Here is an 18,661-nt window from a genome sequence, read left to right as displayed (position 1 = left end):
ATTTTACCTCTCTGTAAAAATGAATGTGTTAGTAAGTTTCTGGCACTCCAGGTTAGAAGCACTCTAGGTTGGGTATGGTTGAGGATACCATTTACTTACTCAGGTAAGGGATGGTGACCTCCAGAGTGGGTTTTGGAGGATCCAAGCACCTTTTTCCTGGCCTTGGTGGTCTTGATGTCTAGAGGAGGAATGGAGGGCTTGGAGCATAGAAAGAATGCTCATAGGCCAGGAAAAGGAAGGAACCCCAGATTCTGATGAGAGGTATCAAGACCGTCAATGTTGGGTAATGTTGGGGCACGTGTGATTATTGCCTCAGTCTAGAGATGAGGTTGTCAGCTCCTGAGTGGCCACATTTCTTCTTCCTCCAGAGAGGTGACTCCTCAATGTAGCCCCAGGCACTGGAGTCATGAGCCTTTCTGTCATCCCCGGCTATACACCACCTTACTGCTTCAGGTTCCATCAGATGTTAAGGAAGAAGGTGTGGGCTCAGAGGCATCTGACTGTCCTGTATGTGACCTCATCCCAAGGAGCTAGACAGCCTCCCCAGGCATCAACCCCAGGGAACTCATTAGACACTGTGTCGGGGAGAGAAGTAGAGACCTCTCAGTAGAGACCAAGGAAACTCAGGCTGAGATAGGAGTGTTTTTCTTGGATCTCCAGATAATTAGTCACTTGTTCTAGAAAACAGAGGCAAATGCATAGAGAAAGCCTGGGGCTTCTCCCAAGATGTGAGAGAATGTGTACACACACACACCTTTTTTTTTCTAGTTGCAAACTAGACGTAACATAAAATTTACCATTTTAACTGTTTTAAAATGTATAGTTCAGTGGCTTTAAGTACATTCACATGGATGTACAACCATTACTGCCATCCATCTCCAGAACTTTTTCATCATACTGTATGGAAACTGTGTCCCCACTAAGCCCCAACTTTCCACAGCTCTCTCTTCAGCCCCTGGAAACCACTGTTCTCCTTTCTGTCTCTGTGAATCTGACTGTTCGAAGCTCCTTACATAATTGGACTCATACAGCTTTTGTCCTTTTGAATCTGACTTATTTTACTCCGCATATAATGTCTTTGAGGCTCATCCATGTTGGAGCATATTGGATTCATCCATTTTTAAGGCTACAGTGTAGTTCTGCCGTCCAGATATTAGCTCAGTCTTAATGTTTGTAGCAATATCTTTTTTTTAAAGGTCATTTATTTATTTATTTATTTATATGAAATTTATTGTCAAATTGGTTTCCATACAACACCCAGTACTCATCCCAACAGGTGCCCTCCTCAATGCCCATCACCCACTTTCCCCTCTTGCCCCCCCCCCCCCATCAACCTTCAGTTTGTTCTCAGTATCCAAGAGTCTCTTATGGTTTGCCTCCCTCCCTCTCTAACTTTTTTTTTTCCTTCCCCTCCTCCATGGTCTTCTGTTAAGTTTCTCAGGATCCACATAAAAGTGAAAACATATGGTATCTGTCTTTCTCTGTATGACTTATTTCACTTAGCATAACACTTTCCAGTTCCATCCACGTTGTGTAGCAATATCTTTAATTCAGTGAGTTACTGTATCAGAAAACAACAGTGCCATCATTAATTTTACTAACTTTTTATCCAGTAGGCATTCAGTAGTATCCACTGGAAACAGGCTTTGTTCCTCAGCTACGGAGTGCCCATTTCCAGACACTGCAATATGATTAGTTAGCCTGTAAGGTGCCTTAGTGGCTTTCTTAGTTCCAGTTTGAAGGATTGGTAAAAGCAATTTTTGACTTTTTATTACTGTAGTAAAATATACATAGCACCATTTTTGACTCATAGGGTGCTCCTAATGTCCATGTGTAAACTATTCACTCTCTTTTTCTTTAAACTCTGAGCAATTGGGCTCAAGATGATGTAACAACTTAACTGGGACCAATATACTCTTTGAAAACACTGTTTCATATGCCACAGTAGGCTAAGTTATTCACATGTATATAGTCAAGGAGAAGACAGCTTCATCATTTTTTTCGTTTATTTGTAGGTTTGCCCAATTTATTTGGAAAAAAGTTCTCTCATGATCAGATTTTAAGTGTAGATAGTGCGCCTGTGGGGTGAGAAAGTGAATCTTCATATCTCCTTTTAAGCAATGATCCGTTAAGTATAAGAAAAATATGAGCAAAATCTACTTCATCTCAGCACATATTGACTAATCTAACTATGTTCTCAGCTCTACCCTAACCTCAGTGGAAAAGAAAATCAAATGAGCAACATGTTGCCTAAGTTGAGAAATCTTCATACTGTTTTCTACGGTGGCTGCATCATTTTACATTCTTATCAGTAGTGAGTACACAGGGTTCTATTTTCTCCACATCCCCACCAACATTTGTTATTTTCTGTTTTGTTTTGTTTTGTTTTGTTTTGTTTTGGTAATGGCCACCCTAACAAGTGTGAGGTATTATCTCATGGTGGCTTTCATTTACATTTCCCTGATGGTGAATGATGTTGTTTTTTAAAAAATTTTCTCAATGTCACTCATCATCAGGGGGAAAAAATCGAAACCACATTGAGATACCACCTCAAGCCTGTCTGAATGGCTAAAATTAACAACACAAGAAATAACAGGTGTTGGCGAGGATTCTGGGAAAAGGGAACATGCTTGCACTGTTGGTGGGAATAGAAACTGGTACAGCCACTCTGGAGAACAGTATGGAGGTTCCTCAAAAAACTAAAGATAGAATTACTCTATGAGTCAGCAATTGCACTCTTAGGTCTTTACCCAAAGGATATAAAAATACAGATTTGAAGGGTACCGGCACCCCATTGTTCATAGCAGCATTATCAACAATAGCTGAACTATGGAGAGAGCCCAAATGTGCACTGACTGATGAATGGATAAAGAAGATGTGGTATATGTATATGTTTTTACAAAACTGTTTATTTATTTATTTTGAGAGAGAGATATAGAGAGAGGGAGAGAGAGAGCACTGGGGAGGGGCAGAGAGAGAAAGGGGGAGAGAGAATCCAAAGCAGGCTCTGAGCTGCCAGCTCAGAGCTCAGAGCCCAATGTGACTCGAGGCTCAATCTTACGAACCCACTGAGACCATGACCTGAGCCAGAATCAAGTCAGATGCTTAAGCAACTGAGCCAGCCAGGTGCCCCTCTCATTGTAGTTTTGATTTGCATTTCCCTGGTAATGAGTGATGTTGAGCATCTTTTCATGTGTCTGTTGGCTATCTGTATGTCTTTGGAGAAATGTCTATTCATGTCTTCTGCCCATTTGTAAAATGGATTATTTGTTTTCCTGATGTTGAGTTGCATAAGCTCTTGTATTTTTTGGATATTAATCCCTATCAGGTCTTCCATTTGCAAATATCTTCTCCATTCAATAGTTTTTCTTTTCTTTTAGTTTTGTTGATTCTTTCCTTTGCTGTGCAGAAGCTTTCTAGTTTGATGTGGTCCCAAAAGTTTACTTTTGCTTTTATTTCCCTTGCCTCAGGAAATATACCTAGAAAAATGTTGCTATGGCCAATGTCAGAGAAATTACTGCCTGTGCTCTCTTCTAGGATTTTTATGGTTTCAGGTCTCACGTTTAGGTTTTTCATCCATTTTGAGTTTATTTTTGTGTATGGTGTGAGAAAGTGGTCCAGTTTCATTCTTTTGCATGTTGTCGCCCAGTTTTCCCAGCACTATTTGTTGAAGAGACTTTTTCCCATTGCATATTCTTGCCTCCTTTGTCATAGATCAATTGGCCGTGTAATGGTGGGTTTATTTCTGGGCTCTCTATTCAGTTCCATTGATCTATGTGTCTGTTTTGGGTCAGTACCACACTGTTCTGCTTACTAAAGCTTTGTGGTATGTCTTGAAATCTGGGATTGTGATACCTTCAGTTTTGTTTTTTCAAAATTGCTTTGGCTACTTGGGGTCTTTTGGGTTTCATACAAATTTTAGGATTATTTGTTCTAGTTCTGTGGAAAGTGTTGTTGGTATTTCGATAAGGATTGCATTGAATTTGTGGATCACTTTGAGTGTTATGGACATTTTAACAACATTTATTCTCTAGTCCATGAACATGGAATGTATTTCCATTTGTGTCATCTTCAATTTCTTTCATGATGGTTAACAATCTTGAGTATATTTTCATATATTTTTTGGCCATTTTTCTGTCTTCTTTGGAGAAATATTTGAATCCATAGCCCATTTTAAAATCAGGGTATTTGGGTTTTTGCTACTGAATTGGAGGAAAATACAGTTTCTGTACAATGTATCTGATAATGGATTAATCTATTAACCTAATAGATTATCTGGTATGTTTTGCAAATATTTTCTCCTATTCCCTAGGTTGCCTTTTTCCACTGTGTTGATTGTTTTGTTTGCTTTGTAGAAGATTTTTAGTGTGATGTATTTCATTCCTCTAGTTTTGCTTTTGTTGCCTTTTTTTTTGGTGTCCTATCCAAGCAATCAATCACTGTCAACACCAATGTCAAGTAGCTTTACCCATAAGTTTTATTTGAACAATTTTATGGTTTTAGGACTTACAGTTAAGTCTTTCATCAATTTGAAGTTGGTTTTATTTATTTTTTATTATTTTTTTTAAATAACCTGTTACCTTTCAGCTATTAAAAAAATTTTTTTTAACGTTTATTTATTTTTGAGACAGAGAGAGACAGAGCATGAATGGGGGAGGGTCAGAGAGAGAGAGGGAGACACAGAATCTGAAGCAGGCTCCAGGCTCTGAGGTGTCAGCACAGAGCCCGATGCGGGGCTCGAACTCACGGACCATGAGATCATGACCTGAGCCGAAGTCGGCCGCCTAACCGACTGAGCCACCCAGGTGCCCCTAAAGTTGGTTTTAGTAAGTAGTATAAGAGTCCAATTTCATTCCTTTGCATGTGGATATCTAGTTTTCATAACATCATTTTTTGAAGAGACTACCGTGTCCTCATTGTATATTATTTTTTTTCATGTGGTCATTTAAGAAAAATTAAATCCAAGTTAGTTAACATATAGTGTAATAATGCCTTCAGGAGTAGAATTTAGTGGTTCATCATTTACATAGAGTGTTCATCACAAGTGCCCTTCTTAATGCCCATCACCCATTTAGCCCATTTCCCCCTGCCCCCCCCCCCCTCAGTTTGTCCTCTATAGCTAAGAGTCTCTTATGGTTTGCCTCCCTCTTTGCTTTTATCTTATTTTTCCTTCCCTTCCCCTATGTTCATCTGTTTTGTTTCTTAAATTCCACATATGAGTGAAATTATATGGTATTTGTCTTTCTCCGATTGACTTATTTCATTTACCGTTACACACTCTGGCTCCATCCACGTTGTTGCAAATGGCAAAATTTCGTTCTTTTTAATGGCTGACTAATATTTTGTTTTATATTCTCAAGACTGGTTTTGCTATTTGGAATTCCTCGTACTTTCATGTGGATTTTAGGATTCTTTTGTTTATTTCTATAAAAAATGCCATTGAGATTTTAGGATTTTAATAGAGACTGAATTGAATCTGTAGATCACTTTGGTTATAATGGTCATTTTAACAATACTTAGTCTTCCAAGCTATAAACATGTGACATTTTTCCATTTTCTTGGGTCCTTCTTTTATTTCTTTCATCAAATGCTTTTGTTTCCAGTGATTAAGTCTTTCATCTCATTAGTTGAGTGTATTCCTAAGTAATTTTTTCTTTCTGATGCTACTGATGAGGTAGTTTTCTTATTTCAGATTGCTCATTGTGAGTGCATAGAATCACAACTGAATCCTTAACACGCTGTAGTCTGCCTCCTTTCGATTCCTCCATTGCAACCTCATTAACAAAGTCACTAATGGCCTTCATATCATTAAGGGCAATGGAAAGTCTTCCAGACTGTTTTGCTTCAACTCTGTTAATATTTTAATGTTGTTGACACAGCCTCTTGAGCCTTATTCTATCCTTGAATTATATGATTACTTCCTTTCAATCCTCTTTGGTAATACCTTCCCTATCAGACTCTTCAATGTCAGAAATACTCAGCACTCTTCCCTAGTCCTCCTCAGCCTTCATGTTTCATAATCCTCCTAGTTTATGTCATTCATTCTGATAAAAAGGCAAAATATGTTCAAGAAACTCAATATTTTGGTTTAGCCTTGAGCCAAATGTCCAACCTTTACATATGTTTAATGAGCTTGTATGTGTGTAAGGATCCAATACATTTCCCTTCACAATTTCCTCATTAAAGGACATACCTGTAGCATTATTCCACTATTGGAATCAACCAGCCTCGCAGGTATCTACATGGTGGGAGGAGGAGCTGTCAAGGGGGTTCCTCTCTACTCCCTAGGGTCATGTAGAAGCTTTCACCTGACTTGGCAAGGTGTTCAGATGGACTGCTTTGACCTTGCCTCTGACTATATTTACTTTCAGAAGAGATTTATTTCATTCTTACCAATGTTTATTAGCAAATTTCCAGGTTCACCCTAGGCTCCTTTGTTTGGGTAGCAAAACTTTGATTCAAGTCCTTTGATAGCATCTGTTCACATCAGCTCACTCCTTCTAAAGGGTGGCAGGATATTCTGACAGAGGATGTCCTCCTATTCTGACAGAGACAGCACTCTATGTGACAGAGAAGGATGAACCTTCTCTTTCACCACAACGTATTATCTCAGGGTCTCTTGTTATCTAAAATTCCCTTTAGTGTGAACTTTTGGGAGATTAGTTGTTGACAATGAGTTGTGGTTACAAATGTTATGAGTCACTCCCAGACCAGAGCGTTTTGATGCCAGGGCAAAATTTTTCAGAGCGATGATAAGCATTTGCAATGGTGTTTCTCCATCAACTTTGGTCACAGAATGTTTAAAATGAGAAGCACCCTTATGCTTTTTAATGGTGGACATGCAGTGTGAATATGAAATAAACCTTTGGTTTCAAGGTCCAGTGATTTTGAGATTGTTTCCTCAGAACAACCTTGCTTATCCTGACAGATACACATTGCCTTCTTCCAGATATAAAGGGCATTTCATGAGGATCATGGACATGTGAACAAAGGCAGAATAAAAGGGAAAGGAAAAGGGGTCAAAAGCTGAGAATTCACTGTGAGGACCCATTGGTATTAGTGGGGGCACTAAATGTGTTTTGTATATTCTTCCATCTTTTCAGACTTATTCTCTCTGTTCTCAAATTGAACAAGCAGCATTGGAGTTTCTGCTGTCCCTCAAACACATTCCAGTACTTATTGCCTTTTCCTCTTTGTGTGGTTCCCACTGTTTAGAATGCTCTGTCCACTTGCTGCTCTATTGAACTTGCTCTGTCAATCCTTAAGGACATCCTTAAGGACAGTCTCAAGTTGTTATTCTAAGAAGTCATTCCAAATTCCCTACTGAATTCCTGTAACTTCTTATTCTCAAAATGAATAGGACTTTGTAATTTCTTGAGTATTAGCCAAAGTCAAGTCCATAGAGGAGGGATTGGAAGACGCCTTATTGTACTTCAAGATAATTTTATTTATATAGGGGGCAGAAATAGCTTTCCTGAAATGTGGGTTCCTAGCGGCACTTGTCCTGGATTGTACATGTATTTGGTCAAGGTTTTTGATAGAAACTAAGTATTCTAGCTTCCCAGTCAGGGCTCTTATTTCTTTTCAACACTACCTTATTATTAAAAAAAAAATTTTTAATGTTTGTTTACTTTTGAAGGAGAGAGAGACAGAGTGTGGGGTGGGTGGCAGAGAGAGAGGGAGACATAGAATCTGAAGCAGGCTCCAGGCTCTGAGCTGTCAGCACAGAGCCGGACATGGGGCTCAAACCCACAAACTGCGAGATCATGACCTGAGCCGAAGTTGGATGCTCAATGGACTGAGCCACCCAGGAGCCTCTCAACACTACTTTAAATGACCTCTTTGTGTGTCATGTGAAAAAATGGATAGGAGGGAAAGATAACATGATCATTTCTTGGGTCATCTCCCAATTAAGACATTCCATCAATTTTTTCTTTCTATGAGTGAATTCTGTCCCTTAATTTCCTCAAACCCCTCTTCATATCTTTGTTCCTCAGGCTATAGATGAAGGGGTTCAGCATGGGTGTCACTACTGTGTACATGACTGTGGCTACCCGGTCCTTCACCACTGAGTACATCGACAGGGGCCTGAAATACACATAGGTGATACTCCCATAGAACAACGCCACTATGGTGAGGTGGGAGCTACAGGTAGAGAAGGCCTTCCACTTGCCGGCTGCAGAGGGAATTCTGAGCACAGTGACGATGATTCGCAGGTAGGAGAAGAGAATGCACAGAAAGGGGGTTGCGATGACAGCCAGGGTCTCGGTCATGACCACAATCTGGCTGGAGGACGTGTCAGAGCAGGATAGCTTTAGCACAGGCTGGGTGTCACAAAAAAAGTGCTTAATGACATGGGAGGCACAGAAGGACAGGCGGGACATGAGTAGCACACGGAGCAGGGAGTGCAGGTGGGAGATGGTGTAAGAACCCAGCAGCATGAGGAGGCAGCGCCGTGGATTCATAACCCTATTGTAATGGAAGGGGTGGCAGATGGCTACCAGCCGGTCTATGGCCATGGAGGCCAGCAGGTAACTGTCAGTGTTCCCACAGGCCATGAAGAAGTACATCTGGACCAGGCATCCCAGGAAGGAGATCGCCTTTGTCTCTGACAGTAAATTCACCAGCATCTTGGGTACAGTGACAGTTGTGAAGCAGATATCCATGAATGATAGGTTGCTGAGGAAAAAGTACATGGGGGTATGGAGCCGAGGGTCTGAGTGGATGGCCAGGATGATGAGTACATTGCCCAGCACGGTGACCAGGTACATGATGAGGAAGATGGCAAAGAGAGGTTTCTGTAGCTGAGGGTTGGAAGAGAGGCCCAGGAGGATAAAGCCTGAGTCACTGCTGTAGTTCTTGGTCTCCATGTCTGTGCCTTCCTGGACAGGGTGTGGAGAAGCAGTTGGAGAGATGTAAAAGGCAATTTCATCAATTCAGCTTCTTCCCTAATCTGCAGCCTAGAAAAATAATCTCTCTGCTTTTGTTAGAATTTCAAAACACATTTACTTTAAGAAACTACTGAGATAGAGAATAAAATCCAACAAGGAAAAAATAAAGAAAATTCCAGTTGCTTTTCCAACGAGAAACTAAAAGTGTGTCCCATGCTTCTTAGGAACTTCTAGGTAGCCTAATGTGTGTGAGTTCTTCTCAAAAATTTTAGAACGATATTCTTCTTAGGTGGTTTCCTGAACAACTCTTTATCCTCTGTTTTCCTTCATGTCCCAGGGGAAGAGGCTGCTGAGTTCCACCTTGAATCAGGATGCTTTCATACAAGGGGTTTCCATGAATTAGGTCCTCTCATTAGGAGTCTCTCCTACTCATGGGACCAGAGGTGGTAGTAGTAGTAATGGGGATGGAACAAAAGGGAGCAACAAATGTCATCAGTGCTCCTTGGTATCCACAGAAGTCTGATGAGACTTGCTTAGGTCTTCATAGCAAAATTTGCTTACTGTTTATTTAAGTATTTTTGTTTGGCCAATATGATCCAGATACTTGAAGTTTTAGAAAAGGATGCCAGTCAAAATAGGAATACTACCATGGATAGCCCATGTTATTGTGGTTAGTTTTAAAATATGTTAATTTTTCTGATTAAAAGACTATGAAGTCTTCATTCTAAACCTTCAAATATTATTGAAATAGAAGACTTTGAATGTAAGTCCCTTTCTTACCAATATCATGATAAGAAACACACATAAAAAGATATGGTCATTTTTGTGCAGTGATGGAGGAGTTAACCAACTCTATTGTGGTGGTCATTTCAGAATGTGTAAGGGCATCACATCACCATCTTGTTTCACCTTAAACTTACAAAATGTTATGTGTCCATTATATTTCAGTAAGGCTAGAAAAAAGTCAATTTTCTCAACTAATAAAGATCAATGCATGTGTAATAACACCCCAAAAGCCCTTTTTGAAGTGTCAAAGTCATTTGTACAAAGATATTTATGGCATCAAATTCAAACTCAAAGAATTTTTAATGGGACTTGAGAAGGTCATTCTAAAACTCATCTAGAAGAGTAAGTGGGTAATGAGAGAAAATAATTTTGAAAAAATTAGAATTTCAGAGAAGTTTTCTAACCAAAAATCAAAGTACATAACAATGAGAAACAGTAAGATAATAGTACACACAGAGAAAAACAAATGAAGGGTCAACATAAAGAATTCTGTATACCTGTGTTTATACATGTTTATAGATCTTAATCTACATAGAAATTAATATATAATATTTATCTCATAGCAATGAAAAATGGATGAACTATTAAATAAGATATATGATATTTATGTCAATTGGCTGCAGCTTTTGAAAAGAGAAGACTAGATTTATATCTTAACACACATAGAAATAATTCTATATGAATGAACAAACTAAAAGTAAAAACAAAATCCAAACCATAAAGTGAGTATAAGCTAAAAAGGAGTATATATTTATGGTCTCAGGACAAGGATGCCATTCCAAGTAAGAAAAAAATGTAGAGGTATAAAGACAAAATACTGTACTCAAATATTTGATAATTACATAATAAGGAAAGCTGCAACGTACACTAATGACTCAGTGAGAGAGAAGAAATAACAGCCAACACTACAGAAAATACAAAAAATTGTAAGAGAATATTATGGAAAACTATTTGCCAACCTGGAAAACTATTTGCACAACGTAGAAGAAATGGATAAATTCCTAGAAACATATAAATCATCAAAACTGCAGCAGGAAGAAGTAGAAAACTTGGACAGACTGATAACCTGCAAAGAAATTTAATCAGTAATCAAAAAATGCCAACAAAGCAAAGTCCTAGACCAGATGGCTTCACAGGTGAATTCTACGAAACATTTTAAGAAGAGTTAATACCAATTCCTCTGAAACTATCCCCTCCCCCCCAAAAAAACAGAAAAGGACGGAAAACTTCCAGATTCATTCTGTGAGGCAAGCATTACCCTGATACCAAAACAGGTAAAGACACAACAAAAAGAGAACTGTGGCCCTAATCAACATAGATCCAAAAATCTCAGTAAAATACTAGCAAACTGAACCCTACAATACATTAAAAGAATCAGTTGCATTTCTATACACCAAAAATGAAGCAACAGAAAGAGAAATCAAGAAATTGATCCCATTTACAATTGCACCAAGAACCATAAAATACCTAGGAATAAGCCTAACCAAAGATGTAAAAGATATGTATGCTGAAAACTATAGAAAATTTATGAGGGGCGCCTGGGTGGCTCGGTCGGTTAAGCATCTAACTTCGGCTCAGGTCATGATCTCATGGTCCGTGAGTTCGAGCCCCGTGTCGGGCTCTGTGCTGACTGCTCAGAGCCTGGAGCCTGTTTCGGATTCTGTGTTTCCCTCTCTCTCTGCCCCTCCCCTGTTCATGCTCTGTCTCTCTCTGTCTCAAAAATAAATAAACGTTAAAATTAAAAAAAAAAAAGAAAATTTATGAAGGAGATTGAAGACACAAAGTAATGGAAAAACATTCCATGCCCATGGATTGGAAGAACAAATATTGTTAAAATGTCAACACTACCCAAAGAAATCTATAAATTTGATGCAATCCCAATCAAAATTGCACTGGCATTCTTCTCAAAGCTAGAACAAACAATCCTAAAATTTGTATGGAACCCCACAAGACCTCGAATAGCCACAGTTATGTTGAAAAAGAAAACCAAAGCAAGAGGCATTACAATCCTGGACTTTAGCATCTACTACAAGGCTATAATCATCAAGACAGTATGGTTCTGGCACAAGAAAAGACACATAGACCAATGGAATAGAATAGAGAACCCAGAATTGGACCTGCAAATGTATGGCTAACTAATCTTTGACAAAGCAGGAAAGAGTATCCAAAGGGAAAAAGAGTCTCTTTAGCAAAAGGTGCTGGGAGAACTGGACAGCAACATGCAGAAGAATGAAACTAGACCACTTTCTTACACCATTAACAAAAATAAACTCAAAAGGGATGAAAGACCTAAATGTGAGCCAGGAAACTATCAAAACTGGCAGTAATATCTTTGACCTCAGCCGCAGCAATTTCTTGGTCAACACATCTATGGAGGCAAGGGAAATAAAAGAAAAAATGAACTATTGGACCTCATCAAGATAAAAACCTTCTACACTGTAAAGGAAACAGTCAATAAAACTAAAAGGCAAACAATGGAATGGGAGAAGATATTTGCACCTGACGTATTTGATAAAGGGTTAGTATCCAAAATCTATAAAGAACTTACCAAACCCAACACCTAAAAAACAAAAAATCCAGTGAAGAAATGGGAAGAAGACATGAATAGACACTTTTCCAAAGAAGACATCCAGATGGCAAACAGACACATGAAAAGATGCTCAACGTCACTCATCATTAGGGGACTACAAATCAAGACCACATTGAGATACCACCTCACACTGGTCAGAGTGGCTAAAATTGACAACCCAGGAAACAACAGGTGTTGGTGAGGATGTGGAGAAACAGGAACCTTCTTGCATTGTAGGTGGGAATGCAAACTGGTGCAGCCACTCTGGAAAGCAGTTTGGAGGTTCCTCAAAAAATTAAAAATATAAGTACCCTACAACCCAGGAATAGTGCTACTAGGAATTTATCCAAAGGATACAGGAGTGCTGATTCATAGGAGCAGATGTACCCCAGTGTTTATAGCAGTACTTTCAACAATAGCCAAATTGTGGAAAGAGCCCAAATGTCCATCAACTGATGAATGGATAAAGAAGATATGGTTTATATTTACAATGGAATACTACTAGGCAATGAGAAAGAATGAAATCATACCATTTGCAACAACATGGATGGGACTGGAGGTTATTATGCTAAGTTAAATAAGTCAGAGAAAGACAGATATATGTTTTCACTCATATGTGGAACATGAGAAACTTAACAAAAGACCATGGGGGAAGGAAAGTGGAAAAAATAGTTTTAAACAGAGAGGGAGGCAAACCATAAGAGACTCGTATATACAGAGAACAAACTGAGGGTGATGGGGGTGGTGCAGGAGGGGGGAGATCATTGATGGACATTGAGGAGGGCACTTGTTGGGATGAGCAGTGGGTGTTGTATATAAGTGATTAATCACAGGAATCTACCCCCAAAACCAAGAGCACACAGTATATACACTGTATGTTAGCTAACTTGACAATAAATTATATGTATAAATTTTTTTAATGCCAGAAAAAAAATGAAAGAATCATTCATGACAGTCAAGTGGGTTTTTTTCCCCTATGTTGCAAGGGTAGCTCAATATTCAAGAATTAATCAATGTGATACACTACATTAATAAAGGATAAGAAACACATGATGATTTCAATATATACAGAAAAAGCATTTGACAAAGTACAACATCCATTCATGATAAAAACCTGCAACTAAGTGGGTTTAGAGGGAATATACCTCAACATCAAAAAGGCCATATATGAAAAACCCACAGCTAATATCATCCTCAATGTGGAAAAATGGAGAGTTTTTCTTCCATGGTCAGAAACAAGACAGGGATGATACATTCATCACAGTTATTCAAAATAGTACTGATAGTTTTAGCTACAGCAATCAGACAAGAAAAAGAAATAAAAGGCATCCAAATCAGCAAAGAAGAAGTCAAACTTTCACTATTTGCAGATGACATGATAATCTATATAGAAAGCCCAAAGACCACCACAAATCTGCTAGAGCTGAACAGTGAATTCAGTAAAGTTTCAGGATACAAAATTAACATACAGAAATGAGTTGCATTTCTATAAAGCAATAACGAAGTAACACAAAGAGAAATTAAGGGATTGACCCCATTTAGGATTGCACCAAAAACAATGAGATACCTAGGAATAAACCTAACCAAAGAGGTGAAGATCTGTACTCTGAAAATTATAAAGCATTGATGAAAGAAATTGAAGAGGACACAAAGAAATAGAAAGTCATTCCATGCTCATGGATTGGGAGAACAAATATTGTTAAAATATCTATACTAGCCAAAGAAATCTACACATTTAATGCAAGCCCTATTAAAATACCAACAGCATTTTTCACAGAGTGAGAACAAACAATCCTATAATTTGTATGGAACCGCAAAGGGCTCTGAATAGCCAAAACAGCCTTGAAAAAGAAAAGCAAAGCTGGAGGCATCACCATTCCAAACTTCAAGTTCTACTACAGCTTTGATCAAAACAGTATGGTACTTGCATAAAAATAGACACAGGGGTGCCTGCGTGGCTCAGTTGGTTAAGTGTCAGACTCTTGATTTCAGCTCAAGCCATGATCTCACAATTCATGAGTTTGAGGCCTGCATCGGGCTGTGAGCTGACAGTGTGAGCCTGCTTGGGATTCTCTCTCTCCTTCTCTCTCTCAGCCCCTCTCTAGCTTGTGTGCACACACACACTCTCTCTGTCTCTCATTCTCAAAAATAAATAAACTTAAAAAACATTAGACACATAGATCAATAAACAGTATAGAAAACCCAGCAATGAATCCACAACTATATGGTCCTTTATACTTTGATAAAGCAGAAAAGAATATCCAATGGGGAAAAGTCTCTTCAACAAATGGCATTGGGAAAACTGAGCAGAAACTTGCAAAAGAATTATATTGGACCACTTTCTTATGCTATACACAAAAATAAATTCAAAATGGATGGAAGACCGAAGTGGGAGACCTGAAACCAGAAAAACCCTAGAGGAGAACACAGGCAGTAACTTCTTAGACATCAGCCTTAGCAACTTCTTTCTAGATATGTCTCCTAGGGAAGGGAAGCAAAAGCAAAAATAAACTATTAGGACTACATCAGAATTAAAAGCTTCTACACAGCAAAAGAAACAATCAACAAAACCAAAAGGTAACCTATGAATGGGAGAAGATATTTGCGAATGACCTATGTGGTAAAGGAATATATAAAGAACTTATAAAACTGAACACCAAAAGATAAATTATCCAATTAAAATATGGGCAGAAGACATAAAGAAACATTTCTCCAAGAAAGATATATTGATGGCCAACAGACACATGAAAGGTGCTCAACATCAGTCATCGTGAGGGAAATGCAAATCACAACTACAATGAGATATCACCTCACACCTGTCAGAATGGCTACAATCAACAACACAGGAAACCACAGGTGTTAGCAAGGGTGTGTAGAAAGGGGATGTAGTAAGGGTGTGTAGTAAGGCACCTCTCACACTGTTGGTGGGAATGCAAAATGGTATAGCCAGTGTAGAAAACATTATAGAATTCCCTCAAAAAGTTAAAATAGAATTACCCCATAATCAAGCCATTGCACTACTAGGTATTGACTCAAAGAATACAAAAATACTTATTCAAAGGAACACATGCACCTCTATGTTTATAGCAGCATTACCTACAATAGCCAAATTATGGAAAGAGCTAAAATGTCTATCAACTGATGAATGGATAAAGAAGATATATACTAGACACACACACACACACACACACACACGCGCGCGCGCGCGAATATACAATGGAATAGATATAAAATGGAATATTACTCAGCCATCAAAAAGAATGAAATCTTACCATTTGCAACTATGTGGATGCAGGTAGAGAATATTATGTTAGGCAAAATAATTCAACCAGAGAAAGACAAATACCATATTTCAAATGTTGTGTTTTATCTACCCTAAGTGATGCTATCGCACCTGTTCCCCAAGCCATACAGATGTGGTAGAGAACAAAGCTGGTGTGGTCTCTGCAACAGAAGTCCTTTTACTGCCCAGTGCCTTATGCCTCCTGCTGACCCACTCCTTTTCTCCCTCCTTTGCTCCCACACATTGGGACCTTTTCAATTTACTTCTTTCTTTTCCCTTTCTGCCTCCCATCCCATGAAGCCATGTGCTCACCCATGTTCCCTGTCTTCAGAGAGGAACAGCTGTAGGAGACTTTGGCCCTCAGTGCTGTCACATTGTGAGAAAACAGCAACTCTCTCCTTTTGCACCTCAGTACTTGACCTTTGAATCTCTCGTGGGTCAGGTTCTTAGAAACCCAGCTTGTCCCTGACTACCCTTTCCCACTTCCAGCAGAGAGGCAAACGGATATGGAGCCCCTCGAACAGATATGTCTTGCTTAGGGAACCTGCAGAGCCCTTTCTAGGCATGTTCCTTCTCTTCAATTGTCTGAAATCCCTTCTTTATGCCCAATTTTCACTCTAGTGTCAGATTGGAGCTTGACCCAGCCATTCCCAGCCATTAAATTACAGATTCCAAGGCAAGTGGACATTTGAAATATGCCCACTGGGTTCTTTTTTACGAATAATTGTCTTCCGTCTGTTTCAACGTACCTTTGGTATCCATCTGATCGACCAGAAGTGCTTCAAGTGGGACTTTGGCTGAAACCAGTGTAGTGTCCCTCTGCTGGGCTGGCAGTGCCTCACCCCGATGTCTCCTACTGGAGACACCCACTTCATCGCAGCCCCTTCCCATGGATACTCTCAGTCACGGTCATACAGTAGCGAGCAGTGACACAGTGCTTAGGTGTGCCAGACCCTGTTCTAGGAATTTTATGTACATTAAGTCATTTAGTCTTTACAGTACCCCCATTTTACAGATAATGAAAGTGAGGGAGAAGCACTTGAAGTGACTTGGCTAAGTCCACACAGCTAGAGGGTGTGGAGTCCAGCTTCAGAATGTGTGCTCTTACCCCCTGCATTATCCTCGTTTTCTCGTTCACTTGTCTCCTGTCTTTGAGATGGAGGAGAGAAGATGGGATTAGGAAAAGAGAGGAAGATCATATGAAGATGTTGACCCCCAGGTTCTGTTCCCAAGGACCCCTCAGCCTGCCTACCTGTGGGCTTGACAGAGGAGGTTCAGGGTCCTGATCAGACTAGGGGGTTTTCCAGGGGTTAAGGTCAGGCTCCAAATCTGTGAGGAAGTAGGCGAGGGGAAATGCAGATCTGGTTTCAGGAATGTGCTGTCTCCTTTCTCTACCTACAGTGGGCGTTGGAAGCCAGGGGCCTGTCCTCCTTGCATGTCAGAGCCCTGTGGGGATTGGCCCTGTGGGCTTCCCAGGAGAGGAGAACATTACTGATGTCCTCACTGAACTCTTTTGGGAGCTCGCAGGGGCTTCTCACGGGAGCTTGGTGGGAACTCTTGGCTGTAGGTGTAGCCTCATCTCCCCAGGAAGAGATAGGGCCATTCAGCAACAAGGGTGGAGGTGATTCATGAACAATTTATGTTAAGTATGTATGTGAAAATGCGTGTTGTGCACACACACGCTCTCTATACATGCATGTACTCCTTGTGCATGTCTGTGTGTAGGCTTCTGTGTGCCTACCTGGAGGGAGAAGTGACGGCCTCTTACGTCTCTGAAGGCTGTGTCTACATGCATGGCTTATCTAGGTGCTGGTGCAGTGTTATGGCAAAGGATTTAAGAGGCAGGCTCTATAGCCAGAGGGAGTAGATTCAAATGCTGGCTCTGTCGCCTACAATCTTGATGTGCTTTTGCAACTTAGCAGATAGATATTTTAAGTTTTTGTTAGAATTCCAGTTAACTAATATACAACATAATATTAGTTTCATGTGGACAGTGTAGTGATTCAACACTTCCATACAACGCCCGGTGCTTGAGTGAATTCCTTAATTCCCATCACCTATTTAACCCATCCCTCCATCCACCTCACCTCTGCTAGCCATCAGTTTGTTCTCTATAGTTAAGAGTCTGTTTCTTGGGTTGCTTCTCTTTTTTTTCCCTTTGCTCATTTGTTTTGTTTCTTAAATTCCCCATATGAGTGAAATAATATGGTATTTTTCTTTCTCTGGTTGAATTATTTTGCTTAGCGTAATGCTCTCTACCTCTATCCTTGTTGTTGAACATGGCAAGGTTTGATTCTTTTTGATGGCTGAGTAATAATCCGCATCTCCTTTATCTTCTTTATCCATTATTCAGTTGATAGACATCTGAGCTGTTTCCATATTTTTGCTATTGTATGTAATGCTACTGTAGACAAAGGGGTGCATGTATCTCTTTGAATTAGTATTGGGTTTTTTTTTAAGAGAGAAATAGAGAGCAAGAGCAGGGGAGAGGGACAGAGAGAGAGGTGGGGGGGGGGGAATCTTAATCAGGGTCCATGCTCAGGGCAGAGCCTCATGCAGGGCTGAATCCCAGGACCCTGGTATCATGACCTGACTGAAACCAAGAATTGGAGGTCGGCCAAGTGAGCAACCCTGGTGCCCCTGAATTAGTATGCTTTGGGAAAATACCTAGTAGTACAATTGCTGGATTGTAGGATAGTTCTATTTTTAACTTATGAATCCCCAAATTGTGTTTTGCACAATTGTGTTTGCAGTCAGTTGAGTGACTGCACCAGTTTGCATTTGTACCAACAGTGCCAGAGGGTTCCCCTTGCTTACATATTCGCCAACACCTGTTGTTTCCTATGTTGTTGATTTTAGCCATTCTGACAGGTGTGAAGTGATATCTCATTGTGGTTTTGATTTGCATTTCCATGATCATCAGTACAGTTGAGCATCTTTATATGTGTCAATTGGCTATCTGTATGTCTACCTTGGAAAAATGTCTCTTTTTGTCTTCTGCCCCCTTTTTTGGTTGGATTATTCATTTTGGAGTATTGTTGATTGTTTCCAGATTTTTTTTTTAAATGTTTTTTCTTTTAATAGACTTAAATTTTTTAGAGCAGTTACAGGTTCACAGAAAATTGATCACTT

General features: G+C 39.6%; 3 protein-coding genes across 3 annotated transcripts in view; 2 read left to right on the top strand and 1 right to left on the bottom strand.

Annotated features, from left to right (window-relative positions):
* Window positions 1–18,661, top strand: part of LOC111559126 (olfactory receptor 1L8-like) — a 397,653-nt gene that overhangs the window by 21,542 nt on the left and 357,450 nt on the right. The window lies entirely within an intron of this gene.
* LOC111557539 (olfactory receptor 1L8-like) overlaps window positions 1–18,661 on the top strand; it is a 356,757-nt gene that overhangs the window by 21,543 nt on the left and 316,553 nt on the right. The gene's annotated exons all lie outside the window — the stretch shown is intronic.
* On the bottom strand, window positions 7,938–8,965 carry LOC101099158 (olfactory receptor 1L4). Its single transcript, XM_011288457.3, has one exon. It carries the CDS (start codon window positions 8,868–8,870, stop codon window positions 7,938–7,940), a length of 933 nt encoding a protein of 310 aa, XP_011286759.2. The 5' UTR covers window positions 8,871–8,965.

Source organism: Felis catus, chromosome D4, assembly GCF_018350175.1.
Source record: "Felis catus isolate Fca126 chromosome D4, F.catus_Fca126_mat1.0, whole genome shotgun sequence".
Classification (NCBI taxonomy): Eukaryota; Metazoa; Chordata; class Mammalia; order Carnivora; family Felidae; genus Felis; species Felis catus.
This window is presented reverse-complemented; position numbering and strand designations above follow the sequence as displayed.